Source organism: Phocoena phocoena, chromosome 8, assembly GCF_963924675.1.
Source record: "Phocoena phocoena chromosome 8, mPhoPho1.1, whole genome shotgun sequence".
Lineage (NCBI taxonomy): Eukaryota > Metazoa > Chordata > Mammalia > Artiodactyla > Phocoenidae > Phocoena > Phocoena phocoena.
In genome coordinates this window covers 12,889,344-12,905,001 of record NC_089226.1, presented here as the reverse complement: position 1 = coordinate 12,905,001, position 15,658 = coordinate 12,889,344, and the positions used below count along the sequence as shown (strand labels likewise).

At 35.1% G+C, this 15,658-nt stretch overlaps 1 protein-coding gene across 1 annotated transcript in view; it reads left to right on the top strand.

The window, feature by feature from the left end:
* ARHGEF12 (Rho guanine nucleotide exchange factor 12) overlaps positions 1-15,658 on the top strand; it is a 101,300-nt gene that overhangs the window by 33,405 nt on the left and 52,237 nt on the right. The window contains exons 11-20 of the mRNA XM_065881648.1: positions 2,637-2,711; positions 4,993-5,085; positions 6,661-6,771; positions 7,059-7,157; positions 12,401-12,443; positions 12,733-12,838; positions 13,269-13,406; positions 13,902-13,934; positions 14,249-14,363; positions 15,070-15,175. Coding sequence (XP_065737720.1) covers positions 2,637-2,711; positions 4,993-5,085; positions 6,661-6,771; positions 7,059-7,157; positions 12,401-12,443; positions 12,733-12,838; positions 13,269-13,406; positions 13,902-13,934; positions 14,249-14,363; positions 15,070-15,175 — 919 coding nt within the window. The remainder of the gene's footprint in view (positions 1-2,636; positions 2,712-4,992; positions 5,086-6,660; positions 6,772-7,058; positions 7,158-12,400; positions 12,444-12,732; positions 12,839-13,268; positions 13,407-13,901; positions 13,935-14,248; positions 14,364-15,069; positions 15,176-15,658) is intronic.

Here is a 15,658-nt window from a genome sequence, read left to right as displayed (position 1 = left end):
AACAAACTCGTGTAATTCCTACAGGTGTCTTTTTGAAGCTAGAGATGTGCTGCTTTTAGCTTATGGATTTCCACGTTTGTTTCAGTTGTACTGTATTAAGATTGTAGGAACCGATCAGTGCTTTTAATTTTTTTTTTCAATTTTCTTCTCCTTTTTTTATAAAATAATCTCTTTCTGGTGTTTGTGATATCATTATCATTGTAAAATTCCCTGCTTTTGATCACCTCAGAGAAGGCTTTAAAGAATAGCCACATTTCTGGTTCTCACAAGAGAAGCAACCTGATCACAAATCATCATCTCAAACTTAGAACATCTGCCTCTCTGATTTTCAGTTTGCACCTGACTTTTTAAAAATTATTTTCAGGAATTTCAAACCTATTCAAAAATAGACTAAGCTAATGATCCCCCTCATGTACCTAATCATCCAGCTCAGCACTCATCAACAAGTGCTCAGACTTGTTTGTGTCTGTCTTCCCTCATTCCTCATAACCCTCCAAATGCTGGATTATTTTTAAGGAAATCTAAGACATTATTTCATTAATATGCATCTTTAAGAGAAAAGAAGACAAAGAAATGATAGCCATAATACCATTATCAAATCTTAATTAATATTTTCTTAATATGCACTTTGACTACCCCAGTAGTCTTATAATGATCTTTTGTCAGTGGGTTTATTTGAATCAGGATCCAGTCAACGTCTTCAGCCTTTGGTTGATAAGTCTCTTAAGTTATAATAGTTCCCTCCTCTTATTTTTTTTTGCTGTTTTGTTGTTGTTGTTGTTAAACTGGGTCACATGTCCAGTAAAACCACCCACATTCTAATTGTATCTTCATGGTGTTGTTTAGCATGTTCCTTGAGTATATATTTGCTGAAAATTGGTAGTAAGATCTAGAGTCTTGAACAGATTAACGTTTGAGAGTTGTTGTTTGGCAAGAACAATTCATGGGTGGTACTGTGTATATCCTGTTATATCACATCAGGAGGAGAATGTCTGGTTGTCTCTTCGTGATTGTTAAGTTTGTATAAGGTGTTCAGATGATGTCAGCATGATTCCTTCATTATAAATTTCTCCATTAAGCTTTTATCTAATGTTTTTACCTGCCATTGATAGCAAAATGCCTGCATCCATTATTTAATTAGAGGTTTCAAAATGATAATATAATATTGTCTGTCGTTCTATATTTATTAGATGGAATTATTTTATAAAGAAGAATTTTCCCTTACTAGTTTTAAGTTACCCTAAAATATAGCTTATATATAAACATTTGATTATTTTCCTTTATGTATGTTTTCAGAAGAGTTGATGCCCTAACATACTCCAAAGGTCACTAATGTGGGATGTGTGCCCACATGTGTGTACCTGTGTAATATTTTGAATTTATAGATTTTTAACATATTTGCTTATTGCATTTCAGTCCATTGCAGTCATTATTCTTTTTGATACTTATTAAATTGTCCCCTTTTTTGGGCTGGTGGTAGTTCCCTCAATTTGTCTTCTATGTTCTTTTGACATGACTCCCCAGTAACATAGCTTTCTTTCATTTTGGTGTGACAAAATTATTCTCACTTTATCTTTTATATCTCTTGACCCAGAGTCATCCATTTCTCCCAGGTGGGGCTTATATTTGAAACTACTGTTTTCTCTATCTTGTGGTATCTAGGCATGTGTATAGGTAGCATATATCTTCCGTATAGGCATTCACACAAAAATCTCTTGTATCTCATTTTCAGCTGCTCTGAAGAATGGCTCCCATTGCTTGGGGTGTTCTTCATCCCCCCCAAAATTGAAGTTCTGTGTATCATATAGTTTGTATTTTACATTAGGTCATCCCCAACATACCATGTAAAGTTTATAAAAATCCGTAGATCAGTTTACATGAGGTAGTAACAGAAAAATAGAAGCTTATTTTCATTCATATAAATAGGCCAAAATGCTTTTAACTTGGTTAGAAAGAATAGTTTGGGGCAGAAAGGTTTAGAGGAAATGGATAAATATACAGTTTGATTTTGACATGAAGAACTTTTTTTTTTTTTTTTTTTGGCTGTGTTGGGTCTTCGTTGCTACGCACGGGTTCTCTCTAGTTGTAGCAAGTGTGGGCTCCTCTTCGTTGTGGTGCGTGGGCTTCTCATTGCAGTGGCTTCTCTTGTTGCGGAGCGTGGGCTCTAGGCATGCGGTCTTCAGTAGTTGTGGCTCGCAGGCTCAGTAGTTGTGGCACACGGGCTTAGTTGCTCCATGGCATGTGGGATCTTCCCAGACCAGGGCTCAAACCTGTGTCCCCTGCATTGGCAGACAGATTCTTAACCACTGTGCCACCAGGGAAGCCCTGATATAATGAATTTGTGATATATAATATATCTGGTTAGAGTTATTTGATAGAAATAAACCCTCAGGCCTAAAGATGAAATAAAACTATTCTATATTGTTTTATCAACATAAAACTAAAAAGCTAAGAGAATAAGTGACTTGCCAAAGTCACGTAAAAAGTAGCAGAGCCAAGTATTATATGAAAGATATTCAGTAGTTTCAAACACAAATATGAAATTCAGAACATTATTCTTTCACACAATTTTTCTTTATCTCCTTTGGTGAGCCTATCGAAATGAAACGAATGTCTTTTTTTTTTTTTCTCGTTAGAGTCCCAAGAGTGGCCTGAAAGAGAGGATTTATCTAGAGGAAAACCCAGAGAAAAGTGAAGTAATTCAGGACACTGTGAGTATGAACTCCATGAAATGATAATGTTTTCTTTAGCTTTCCTTATACTTAAGTGACAGAGATATCTGATATGTGTGTGTGTGTGTGTGTGTGTGTGTGTGTGTATTTTTTGGAGCAAAAGCTTAAACTTATTAAAGGAACTTAATAAAGATTTGGTAAATGGAGAGCTACTCTATAGTTAGTAATATTAGGTGGTTAAATTTTTTTTATAATAAAGTGCACATATCATAAAATATACTATTTTAACCTTTTTTAAGTTCATCGGCATTGTTACATTCACATCATTGTGCAGCCATCACCACATCTATCTCTAGAACTTTTTCATCTTTCCCGACTGAAACTTGGTGTCCACTAAACACTAACTCCCCATTATCCTCTCCGTTCAGCTCCTGGCAACCATCATTCTACTTTCTGTCTCTTTGAATTTGACTAGGAGTAGAATCATACAATATGTGTCCTTCTGTGACCAGCTTATTTCACTAAGCATAATGTCTTCAGTGCTCATCAGTGATTTAGCATGTATCAGAATTTCCTTCCTTTTTAAGGCTGAATAATAATCCATTTTGTGTTTATACCACATTTTGTTTATCCATTCATTCATCAGTGAACACTTGGGTTGTTTCCACCTTTTGGCTGTTGTGAATCATGTTACTCTGAACATGGATGTACAAATAAATATCTGTTCAAGTTCTTCCGTTCAGTTCTTTTGGGTGTATACTCAGAATGGAATTGCTAGATCTTGCATCTTCTTAATTGAATACTTTTAGCATTCTGAGTTTATTTTTTAATTAGGACTTGTATAAGGTTTTATAGTAAAAAGATTTAACAGCATATTATGATTCATCTATTATTAGCAACATAAGGACTGTTGAAAAATCAGAAGTATCACATCAAAATAAACAAAGACAAAATAAAAAGTTGTCTCACTGATACTCTAAACAAATTTCTGTTGTTTTACCTGATTTTTTAAAAAAATTATTAAAGGCTTATGGTTTAAAAAACAAGAGTAAAAAGGGCGGAATCAAGTTCAGGAAATGCAAATACATAGAGTTGCAACACACTTAAGGAAGAAAAACTACAGCTATGTGTTATTCACTTAATTTATAACTTGTTGGTCCATGTATATAGTTTCAACTGTAACTACTGTGCAGATAACTTCCAAGTCACTATCAAAGAGAGTCTCACTCTCTTCGCTCAAATCCAGATCGTACAGCATTCAACTGCTGTCATATTTCAGCCAAACTCATTTTTTTCATATTTGTTCCAAATTTTCTATTTCTCTTAATACTGTATGGTCTCTGATTTCAGTGTTGGTAGTATTCAAATATCCCTTATTTTTTGCACTATACAGTAATGTTCCACCGCTGCCTTTTTCATGTGAAATCCAAATTTGTAAGTGAATTGACACATAGATGAGCTATTGCACCGGAGTGAGATCTACCGACCTACAATTTATTTTTACAGTCTTGTTGTCATTGTTTCTATAGCAGTGTTTGTGTGATTACTTGAACATTTTATTGCATTATGGCAGTGATTTTCAACTGGGAGTGATTTTGTCCTTTGGGGGACATTTGGCATTTGGCAATGTCTGGAAACATTTTTGATTGTCATGACTGGGAGGCTGCTCCTGGCATCTAGTGGGTGGGGAGAAGCCAAGGATGCTGCTACACATTTTACAATGCATATGACAGCCTCCACAACAAAGAATTATCTGGCCCAAAACGTCAACAGTACCGGGATTGAAAACCCTGCATTATGTACTTATGAAAATGAACTTTAAATGAAAAAATAAGGTTCAGTGACAGCTTTCAATTATATGACCTTAATAGAAATTTTTGTATTAACCTCTCTGCTAAACTTACTTCTATTCTCATTTTTCCTTTGTCCTGTTGTCTTCATTCACTTTTAAACTAACTTTTAAAAATTGTTAACTATTTATGTAAGCCAGCTTTATTTCTTTCTATAACAAGGTCTAGATATGTATGAAATAATAAATGAAGTATACAGAGAGGGATTAGAATCAGATAACCAAGGGTATAGTAAGCAAAGGGTGTTTATTATTTCCAGGGGAAATGTTCTCCCCCGCCCCCCGCCCCCAAGAAACAATCAACACTGGAAAATTTGAGAACCACTTTGAAAATAAAGTACCTAAAGAAAATAAATAAAAAGAAATCCAGTCAGTTTAGTGAACCATGTCTTTGTGATGGTTTGGCTTTATCCTGTCTCTGAAATTGACCACTGGATAATTTTTCTGTTCCTTTTCTCTGAATGTTACCAGGACACTCAATCACTTATTGGGAGTCCCTCTACCCGTATAGCACCTCATATTATTGGAGCAGAGGATGATGACTTTGGTACTGAACATGAACAGGTGATGACTTTTTTTCTAAAAAACAAATTATTAATTCTCTGAGATGTTTGATTTCTTGCAAAAATGAACACTTTCTGGAGACTGAAATTATATTTATAAGGATTTGAAGCTAAAATCTTAAAACTAAGATAAATTAATTGGCTAATTACCCAGGTTAATTGCTTATTTTAGCTTTGACCAATAGAAATGGCTTTGCTTTTGAAGCTGATAAGAAGTCATTGATTTATACCTAAGTATCTCATCTTGGGAGAGGGGTATGTTATTATAAATTTTTTTTAAAATTTCAAATTCCAGTTGTTTATTGATGGTATATAGGAATATGATTGGCTTTATTCTTGTCCTTGTATCCCATGATCTTGTTAGTAAACTCACTACTTCTAAGAGCTTTTTAAAGTAACTTTTTAGGATTTTCTACATAGACAACCACAAACAGAGACAATTTTTATTTCCTTGTTTCCAATCTGTTTTATCTTTTATTTCTTGCTCTTACCTTTATTGTACTAGTTAGGATTTCCAGTATGAGGTTGAATCGGTGTGGTGAGACAGGACATCCTTGTCTTATTCCTGATCTTAGGAAGAAAGCATTCAGTCATTTATTATTAAGTATGATGTTAGCTGTAGGTTTTTTGTAGATACTGTTTTTTTTAATTGAGAAAGTTTCCTTCTATTCCTAGTTTAGTAAGAGTTTTTATCATGAATGGATGTTGACTTTTGTTGAATGACTGAGATGATCATGTGTTGTTTTTTTAAATTTAGTCTCAATATGGTAAATTACATTAATTGATATTATGAGCATTTTGAAACAGCTTTGTATTCCTGGGATAAACCACAGTTGGTCATAAGTATTTTCCTTTTCATAATAATGTTGGATTCAATTAACTATTATTTTGCTGAGGATTTTTGCATCTGTGCTTATGGAGGATATTAGTCTGTAGTTTTTTGTGTTTTTTTTTAATAATGTCTTTGGTTTTGATACTTGGGTAATGCTGAACTCTTAGAATGAGTTGAGAAGTGTTACTCCTCTTGTATTTTCTGAAAGAGATTGTGTAGAATTGGTATTATTTGTTTAGATTAACTTATATGATTCTAGGTTACCTTAAGTTTAACTATTGCTGTTTTCTGTGTTCAGTGTAGTTTGGGAATATACAAGTATTCTAGGAGTTGTCTTATTTAAAATCATACAGCTCCCTTTCCTACCACCATTTCTACGATTAGCTCGAAAGGAAGACAGCTATTTTGTTATTAGGCAAAAAGCCTTCCATTGCATTTTTAGAAGTGTTATTAGCCTGTTTTTTTGCATACTGATTTGTAGACATGTGAGCTCTTTGATAATCATCTTCTGGACTTTTATTCTCCCAGGATGGTCTTCCCTCCATCCTATTCCCAAGAGATTATTTTCAGAAGAGGAGATTCCATAGCCTGTATTGCTAATAAATTCTAGTGACATTTTTTTAAATCTTGAATTTTTTTAGGGTAGGTTAAAGTGAAATTTGGATGGTTACGTTTAATTGAGCTGATATTACATTTTGCATTTATATATTGACATTATTGATGTATAATTACCTCTTTTTCTAGATCAATGGGCAGTGCAGCTGTTTCCAGAGCATTGAACTGCTAAAATCTCGCCCTGCTCACTTGGCTGTTTTCTTACACCATGTAGTTTCACAGTTTGACCCTGCAACATTGGTAATATATTTTATGATTTCACCAATTCAGAGTTCTTATATTGATTCATATACCATAAAACTTTTCACTTCAGCAAGATGAGTGGATGGACCTTCTTTCAGTTTTCTAAACATATTAGATACGAAAGATGATTAAAATGTTACTAATTTATTTTTTTATAAGACTTGGTTATATGGTAATAACTACATTGTTTATGGTGACCTACTTGTTCAAGGCATTCCTACTCGACGAGGATCCAGCAGATTACATTTTTCATGATTTCTCCCCCATTTCTTTCTCTGCTACAGCTCTGTTATCTCTATTCAGACCTGTATAAACAGACCAATTCCAAGGAGACTCGTCGTGTCTTCCTTGAGTTTCATCAGTTCTTCCTGGATCGATCTGCAGTAAGTTACCAAGTTAATATTATAATCTTTGCTTTAGTACATTGAAGTATTGGCCTCCTACTTCTAGTCTTCCCTCCCATGTTTTTGGACTTCATTGTGCTTTCTGACATCTATATTATATCTCAATTACTGATTATTCTTGACTATAATTTTTGTATCATTTCTAAGTTAGTTGTAGGCATATGAATTCTCACAGTAAGTTTTAAGGGATATATATGTATATTGGGGTTTATACATGTGCATATTTAGGATGAGGGAGTGAAAAAGAGAACATAAATGATATACATATATATTAGGGTTGAAAGGGCAATATTTGTATAATTGAGCTCTGGTTGGCCTCTTTGAAGTTTGGAGGCACAAGGGTAACTGAAAAATGGTGGAAAAGATCTTACTAGTGTAAATGATAATAGATAATAGTAGTGTTTTATTTTACCAATAGAAATCTTAGTAAGGTTTTAAACTAATATGTTTTTGTTTTTTCTGTAATTTTCTTTTTTTGTAGTATCTGTCTGGTTTTGGTATCAGGGTGATAGTGGCCTCGTAGAATGAGTTTGGGAGTGTTCCTTCCTCTGCAATTATTTGGAAGAGTTAGAGAAGGATGGGTGTTAGCTCGTCTCTAAATGTTTGATAGAATTTGCCTGTGAAGCTATCTGGTCCTGGGCTTTTGTTTGTTGGGAGATATTTAATCACAGTTTTAATTTCATTACTTGTGATTGGTCTGTTCATATTTTCTATTTCTTTCTGGTTCAGTCTTGGAAGGTTATACCTTTCTAAGAATTTGTCCGCTTCTTCCAGGTTGTCCCTTTTATTGGCATAGAGTTGCCTGTAGTAGTCTCTATGATGCTTTGTATTTCTGCAGTGTCTGTTACAACTTCTTCTTTTTTCATTTCTAATTTTATTGATTTGAGTCCGCTCCCTCTTTTTCTTGATGAGTCTGGCTAAAGGTTTATCAATTTTGTTTACCTTCTCAAAGAACCAGCTTTTAGTCTTATTGATCTTTGCTATTGTTTTCTTTGTTTCTATTTCATTTATTTCTGCTCTGATCTTTATGTTTTATTTCCTTCTACTAACTTTGTTTGTTCTTCTTTCTCTAGTTCCTTTAGGTGTAAGGTTAGATTGTTTATTTGAAATTTTTCTTGTTTCTTGAGGTAGGATTATATTGCTATAAACTTCCCTCTTAGAACTGCTTTTGCTGTATCCCATAGGTTTTGGGTCATCGTGTTTTTGTTGTCATTTGTCTCTAGGTATTTTTTGATTTCCCCTTTGATTTCTTCAGTGATCTCTTGGTTATTTAGTAATGTATTGTTTAGGCTCCATGTGTTTGTGTCTTTTACGTTTTTTCCCTGTAATTTATTTCTAATCTCACAGCGTTCTGGTCAGAAAAGATGCTAGATATGATTTCAATTTTCTTAAATTTACCGAGGCTTGATTTGTGATCCAAGATGTAATCTGTCCTGGAGAATGTTCTGTGTGCACTTGAGAAGAAAGTGTAATCTGCTGTTTTCAGCTGGAATGTCCTGTAAATATCAATTAAATCTGTCTAGTCTATTGTGTCATTTAAAGCTTGTGTTTCCTTATTAATTTTCTGTCTGGATGGTCTGTCCATTGGTGTAAGTGAGCTGTTAAAGTCCCCCACTATTAATGTGTTATTGCCCATTTCCTCTTTTATAGCTGCTAGCATTTGCCTTAAGTATTGAGGTGCTCCTATGTTGGGTGCATATGTATTTATAATTGTTAGATCTTCTTCTTGGATTGATCCCTTGGTCATTATGTAGTGTCCTTCCTTGTCTCTTATAACACTCTTTATTGTAAAGTGTATTTTATCTGATACAAGTATTGCTACTCCAGCTTTCTTTTGATTTCCATTTGCACGGAAAATCTTTTTCCATCCCCTCACTTTCAGTCTGTATGTGTCCCTAGGTCTGAAGTGGGTCTCTTGTAGACAGCATATATATGGGTCGTATTTTTGTATCCGTTCAGTGAGCCTGTGTTTTTTGGTTGGAGCATTTAATCCATTCACATTTAAGGTAACTATCGACGTGTATGTTCCTATTACCATTTTCTTAATTGTTTTGGGTTTGTTTTTGTAGCTCCTTTTCTTCTCTTGTGTTTTGCACTTAGAGAAGTTCCTTTAGCATTTTTTGTAGAGCTGGTTTGATGGTGCTGAATTCTCTTAGCTTTTGCTTGTCTGTAAATGTAAAGCTTTTTTTTTTTTGTAAAGCTTTTGATTTCTCTGTCAAATCTGAATGAGATCCTTGCAGGGTAGAGTAATCTTGGTTGTAGCTTCTTCCCTTTCATCACTTTCAATATATCGTGCCACTCCCTTCTGGCTTGTAGAGTTTCTGCTGAGAAATCAGCTGTTAACCTTATGGGAGCTCCCGTTCCCCTGTATGTTATTTGCTGTTTTTCCTCTGCTACTTTTAAGAATTTTTCTTTGTCTTTAATTTTTGTCAGTTTGATTACTATGTGTCTCAGCATGTTTCTCCTAGGGTTTATCCTGCCTGGGACTCTCTGAGCTTCCTGGACTTGGGGGGCTATTTCCTTTCCCATGTTAGGGAAGTTTTCGACTATAATCTCTTCAAATATTTTCTTGGGTCCTTTGTCTCTCTCTCTTCTCCTTCTGGGATCCCTATAATGTGAATGTTGGTGCATTTATTGTTGTCCCAGAGGCCTCTTAGGCTGTCTTCACTTCTTTTCATTCTTTTTTCTTGATTCTGTTCCACAGCAGTGAATTCCACCATTCTGTCTTCCAGGTCACTTTTCCGTTCTTCTGCCTCAGTTATTCTGCTACTGATTCCTTCTAGTGTATTTTTCATTTCAGTTATTGTATTGTTCACCTCTGTTTGTTTGTTCTTTAATTCTTCTAGGTGTTTGTTCTTTAATTCTTCTAGGTCTTTGTTAAACATTTCTTGCATCTTCTCGATCTTTGCCTCCATTCTTTTTCCGAGGTCCTGGATCATCTTCACTATCATTATTCTGAATTCTTTTTCTGGTCAGTTCCCTATCTCCACTTAATTTAATTGTTCTTCTGGGATTTTATCTTGTTCCCTCGTCTGGTACATAGTCCTCTGCCTTTTCATTTTGTCTCTTTCTGTGAATGTGGTTTTCATTCCACAGGCTGCAGGATTGTAGTTCTTCTTGCTTCTGCTCTAGTATGTTTTATTATTAGCCTTGCTATAGGGTAAATAACAGTTAGCCCTTAATACCTCTTGAAGAATCATGCTGCATGTCCCTGGTTCTTTCATATTTGCATTTCTCTTAGATGACTGTTTCACACCTTTTCTCTCTTAAACTCTCCATCACTTCCTCACTTTCTCAACTGATGACCTTGCTGTTTCTTTGAGAAATTTAAATTACACGGAAGATAACTTCTACCAGATATATCATCCTACCTCTGTCATACCATATGCTCTGCCCTCTCTCCTGATGCTATATAGGGATTGTTCTGCTTTTATCTAAGGCCACCTCTTCCCCTGTTTATCCAGAGTGTATTTTCTTATACCTACTTAAAGATTAGTTATTCTAGCAGTTCTTCTCTCCTGCATCATCAGTTGTTTTGTTTTCTATTGAATCATTCATATTAGCATGCAGACTCACATAGAAACATTTTGGCTCCACTTCGTCCTCCAGCACTTGCCCCATTTTCTTTGTGTTTTTTGCAAGGTTACCTGTACCCCTACACATGGCTTAATACAGTTACCTTCTCAGTGAAGCCTGAATTCCCTGACCAATTTACTTAAAATTTCATCTCCCCCGACTTTCTGTCACCTTTCCCGTGTTATTTTTGTCTATAGAATTTATGTTTTCTTTTTTAATTTATTTTTTGTCTATATTCCTACTCTTCTACCCCAAATGTAAGCTCCATCAGGGCAGATATTTTTGTTCTGTTTGTTCACTGCTATTTCACCAGCACTGAATAGATCCTGGCAGAGTGGTCACTCAGATAGTTACTGAATGGATTAGGTAGGGTTCTGATTACACTGCCATTGTTTAAAATATTATACAATATATTTATTAAGGTAACTTTCTTTCATGAAGAAATGACAGTTTATTTGTATTTCACATTTCTTAAGAGTGCTTGCTCCATGCTAAGTCAGAACTTTATACTTTGCTGCTCGTGATCTATATAAGTTTATCAAAATGATAAATGATTAATTTGCTAATTATTATTTTATGCCACAGGTCATATTTATTTCATATAAATACCCACATACAGAAATGAACATATACTTTTTTGCATTTGTGCTAGAAATACTTTGAAGAAAGTTGATTTGAGCTACTTTATGGCAACTTCAGTTAAAGAGAAAGCTTTGAAATCCATTTCACTGTTCTTCAAATAAATATTAGAGATCTCATAATTTTTAGCAGTGACTTATTTTCAAATGTAAAACTTCAGGTCTCATGTTAATTGTTTAAATTCTGAAAGGATATGACTTAAGTAGGTGTATAATACAAAGTAAACACGAAGAAGTTAATATATTTTCTCCAAATGCAAAACAATTTTTTTCCAAGACATTTCCCAAATTAACAGGAGATAATTATCTGGTAATGGGACCAAAAACTGCAGTTATTATGTCAACAAATCCTAGCTAAGAAGAAGTAAATTATGACACAGTCGTCTTAGTTCAAGAGTAAGAGCTACACATGGAAGAACTAGAGATTTAAGACTCTAAGGCCTCAACATTGATATCCAACACTTTCTCATTGGGAGTGTGACTATTACTGTGAGGGTTCTTTAGCTTTACATAGCAAAATGGTTGGGAATATCATGGTCTGTAGTGTGAGTATATCAAAAAAGTAAATAAAAATCATCATTATATATGAGTAAATTTTTCATATGATATACACATAGTTGAGGTTTTACCTATATTGATTCAAATGATGTATAACTGATTATCTTAACCAATGATTCTAGAAAGCCCAAGCCAATATTGATTCATTTTAGAAAACTAAAGCCAACAGGAATAAGTAAGGCACAGAAGCATTCAGTCATCTAGTAAAACAAGTGTAGATGTTTCCATTATAATATGATCCTTGGGAAAAAGGCTTATTTTCAAGTTTAACAATAGAACATTCCAGAGCTATGAAATTTAGACGGGTGAAACCCAAAAAATGAGCTTATACCTGAATATTCTTGTAAAAATAGATATTCAAGTTGTATCTCTTTATTTTGTGTAAGTCCTTATATGCATCCTGAAAAACTCTTAGTACTATTTCACTTTTTGTTTGCATTTTTGTTTTAGCACCTGAAAGTTTCTGTTCCTGATGAAATATCAGTAGATCTAGGTAAGTCTGGAGCACCAATATGCTGGAGAATTACATCTCTGTAGATACGTAGCTCAGCTCCTCCCTAAGGTTTCTATCTGTTACGTGGTGACTAGTAGGTGATATGACTCACAGCAGAGAAAAAGCCTATAATACATTTAAGGGTAAATGAAAGATGAATTCTGAGATGAAATACATAAAATGTATTGAACTTCTCTTTGTCTTACTTCAAGTTAAGTTTGCACCAAATAGTGCCAGTTATAATGCAAAAAATATGCCTTAGATCAGGTGACTTCTTCTATTTATGCAGAAAAAAGAAGACCCGAGCTTATTCCTGAGGATCTACATCGCCACTATATCCAAACTATGCAAGAAAGAGTCCACCCAGAAGTTCAAAGGCACTTGGAAGATTTTCGGTAAGCTCGGTGGTAAGCTGATATGGTTGTTCTGAATTAATTTTCTTTTTAAGTAGGAAAAGGTTATACATTAAGTCCTTGGCTTAGCATATCGTCTTTAGCACTGTTACTAAAGCCTAATGCACATCTGCAGTCAAAAGGTTGGCATGGTACTGAGAGCGCATAGTCCCCATTCCTTACGCTCTCAGGAATTGTGCCTAGTATTAGTACTCTGTGCTAAGTGTGTCCTTCAGGATATGTGCCCTGTTGAGTGATTGCCTCTAGAATTTTCTTCCTCCAGTGTCCTAGGTGACATGGGCCCCCAAATAGAAAACTGTGACATTTTGCCTGTTGCTAGAAATTCACAGCTATGGAAACTCTGATGAAACATCTCCAGAGGGAGATAGTTTTTCTCTAGGCTACCTCAGGAAATTTCTCCCATTCCCTTTAGACAGAAACGTAGCATGGGGCTGACGTTGGCTGAAAGCGAACTGACTAAAATTGATGCAGAGAGAGACAAGGACCGGGTAACTCTGGAGAAGGAACGGGCATGTGCAGAGCAGATTGTTGCCAAAATTGAAGAAGTGTTGTAAGTAACAGAAATACGTGTAGAAAAGCCTCTCTACTAAGATGCTAACTGTGCTTCAAGAGAACAGATTTAAAAGGGGGGTCAGGTTGTCTATGTGGAGCTGTTTATTCTGTCGTAATACTTGAGAAGCTGGAATTTTACATTTATGCTGATACTTTCGATGACGTTCTTGTATTTCTTTTTCTGGGTATTGGTAAAATGAGTAACTGTAAAATTTCTAACTGATCAAAAACAGGTTGAATACTTATACTGGCTTCAATTCACAGACTTTGGAAATGTTTCTTGCTATCAGACATTTACGGTTGGTGACATGAGTGTGGAAAGTATATGGTTCCTTCAGGGATTAGAATTTTTCTGATGTTTTATACCAGGTGACAGAGATTTGGGGTGGGTCCCAAAGCATTTGGCTCTGTGCTGCTGTTTCAGTTATCTGAGTTTAATAACAACTCTTTTATTAAACTTTAATATTTCATTTTTAAATGTTTTTATTTTTAGAATGACTGCTCAGGCTGTAGAAGAAGATAAGAGGTAATATAACTACTTTTTTCCTAGAATTTTAAGGAAAAGAGAAACTATCTTGTCTCCTGCCCTAAATTATGATTGATTTCTTTTAACATAAAAATATAGACTGTCTCCCTCTGGTGGCCTGTATTTTACTTGACTAATATTCTAGTATCTTGAGTAGAATCCTTTACTATTCACAGTGAATAGATAGCTCCTTATTTTTCACTTGATGAATTCTAAGAATTTCAGCATTGGGGTTTTGGAAGTCATTTGATATCTTTATTCTACCCACCATCCCTTCCCAGAAGTCTTATTTTACTTAATCCTCTCTCCCTCAGTTCAACAATGCAATATGTTATTCTCATGTACATGAAGCATTTGGGAGTAAAAGTGAAAGAACCTCGAAATTTGGAGCACAAGCGAGGTCGGATTGGATTCCTTCCAAAAATCAAGGTAAGACTAGAATAATAATAGTGTGTTAAGGTCTCCATGCTTCTTTACATTTGATTGCAGTGCTTTCCTTCTTCTTAGTATTTACTTTTTCAGCAAATTAGTGCTAAGCATGCCAATAGGAATAAGATGTGGTCCCTGTTCTCAAGAAACTCAAAATCTGGTGAGAAATCCAGCCATACAAACTAATTTATTAGGCAGTGTGAAAAGTGAAACTAGTAGTTTATACAGAGAGCTGTCCCTAACTGTTCTGGCCTCATACTTTTCTTTTATGGTGCCTGTCAGTGTTTGTAATTATGTATGGCTTGGTTTCTTTTTTGTTAGATTGTAAATCTGGATGAAGATAAGGACCTTCTTCATTGTATCCCCAGCTTTTAGCATAGTGCCTTCGTACATTATTAGCTTAGTAAATATTGTTCAACAGATGAATGAATTACTTAGAACAGGCTCCCAGTAAATGTGCTATAAACCTACCTTTTACTTTCCAAAATTGTCAGTTCTGAAGGGTTTGAAAAGGCATCTTGAGTTTGGTGTGTACATAGTACTGTGTCCAGCCTCTAATGAGTGCCCTGTGTGTGTCTTTCATTTACATTTAACCAATTTCTTTCAGCTGACCATTAGAATGTTTAAAAAGTTTCTGTTTAAAAGCAGCAAAAGAAATCTACTCTGTTACGTATCTGTTATCTTTTTGATTGTACCTCAACTCTAGCAAAGTATGAAGAAAGATAGGGAAGGCGAAGAAAAAGGGAAGCGAAGAGGATTCCCCAGCATCTTGGGACCCCCAAGGAGACCAAGCCGTCATGACAACAGTGCAAGTACGTTGAAGTTTAAAATGCTGCGTTCCCACCATTCCATGCCGTCTTTACATTTAGGCTCATTTAGCTAGAATGGGTTGCTGGAAAAAGGTGTTCTAGAAATGTTTCCACTGAACTTCCGTTGTTTCTATTCAATGTGATTTCTGAACTAAAGCCCCATGTGACTTCATAGTTGTCATAATCATCTTATTTAATGTCAGTAGAGTATTCCATTAGTTGTCCATAACATAATTTACTTACCTGTTCTGATTTTGTTTGCCGTCAAATTCTGATTATTAAATTTATAAAACAAGATGTGCATGGATTTCTCCACCATACTTTGTTTTACCTCTTTATACATACGTTACTCACTTACTCCATACTTCTGCAGTTTTTCCACCTCTTCATTGTGTTTTATTTCCTGATGTCCCTCCACCCTCAGGCCTGTTGGAGAGGCAGTCTCCTAGAGAGGGCTGCAGGAGAAGTAGGGGTGGGCGAGCTGCT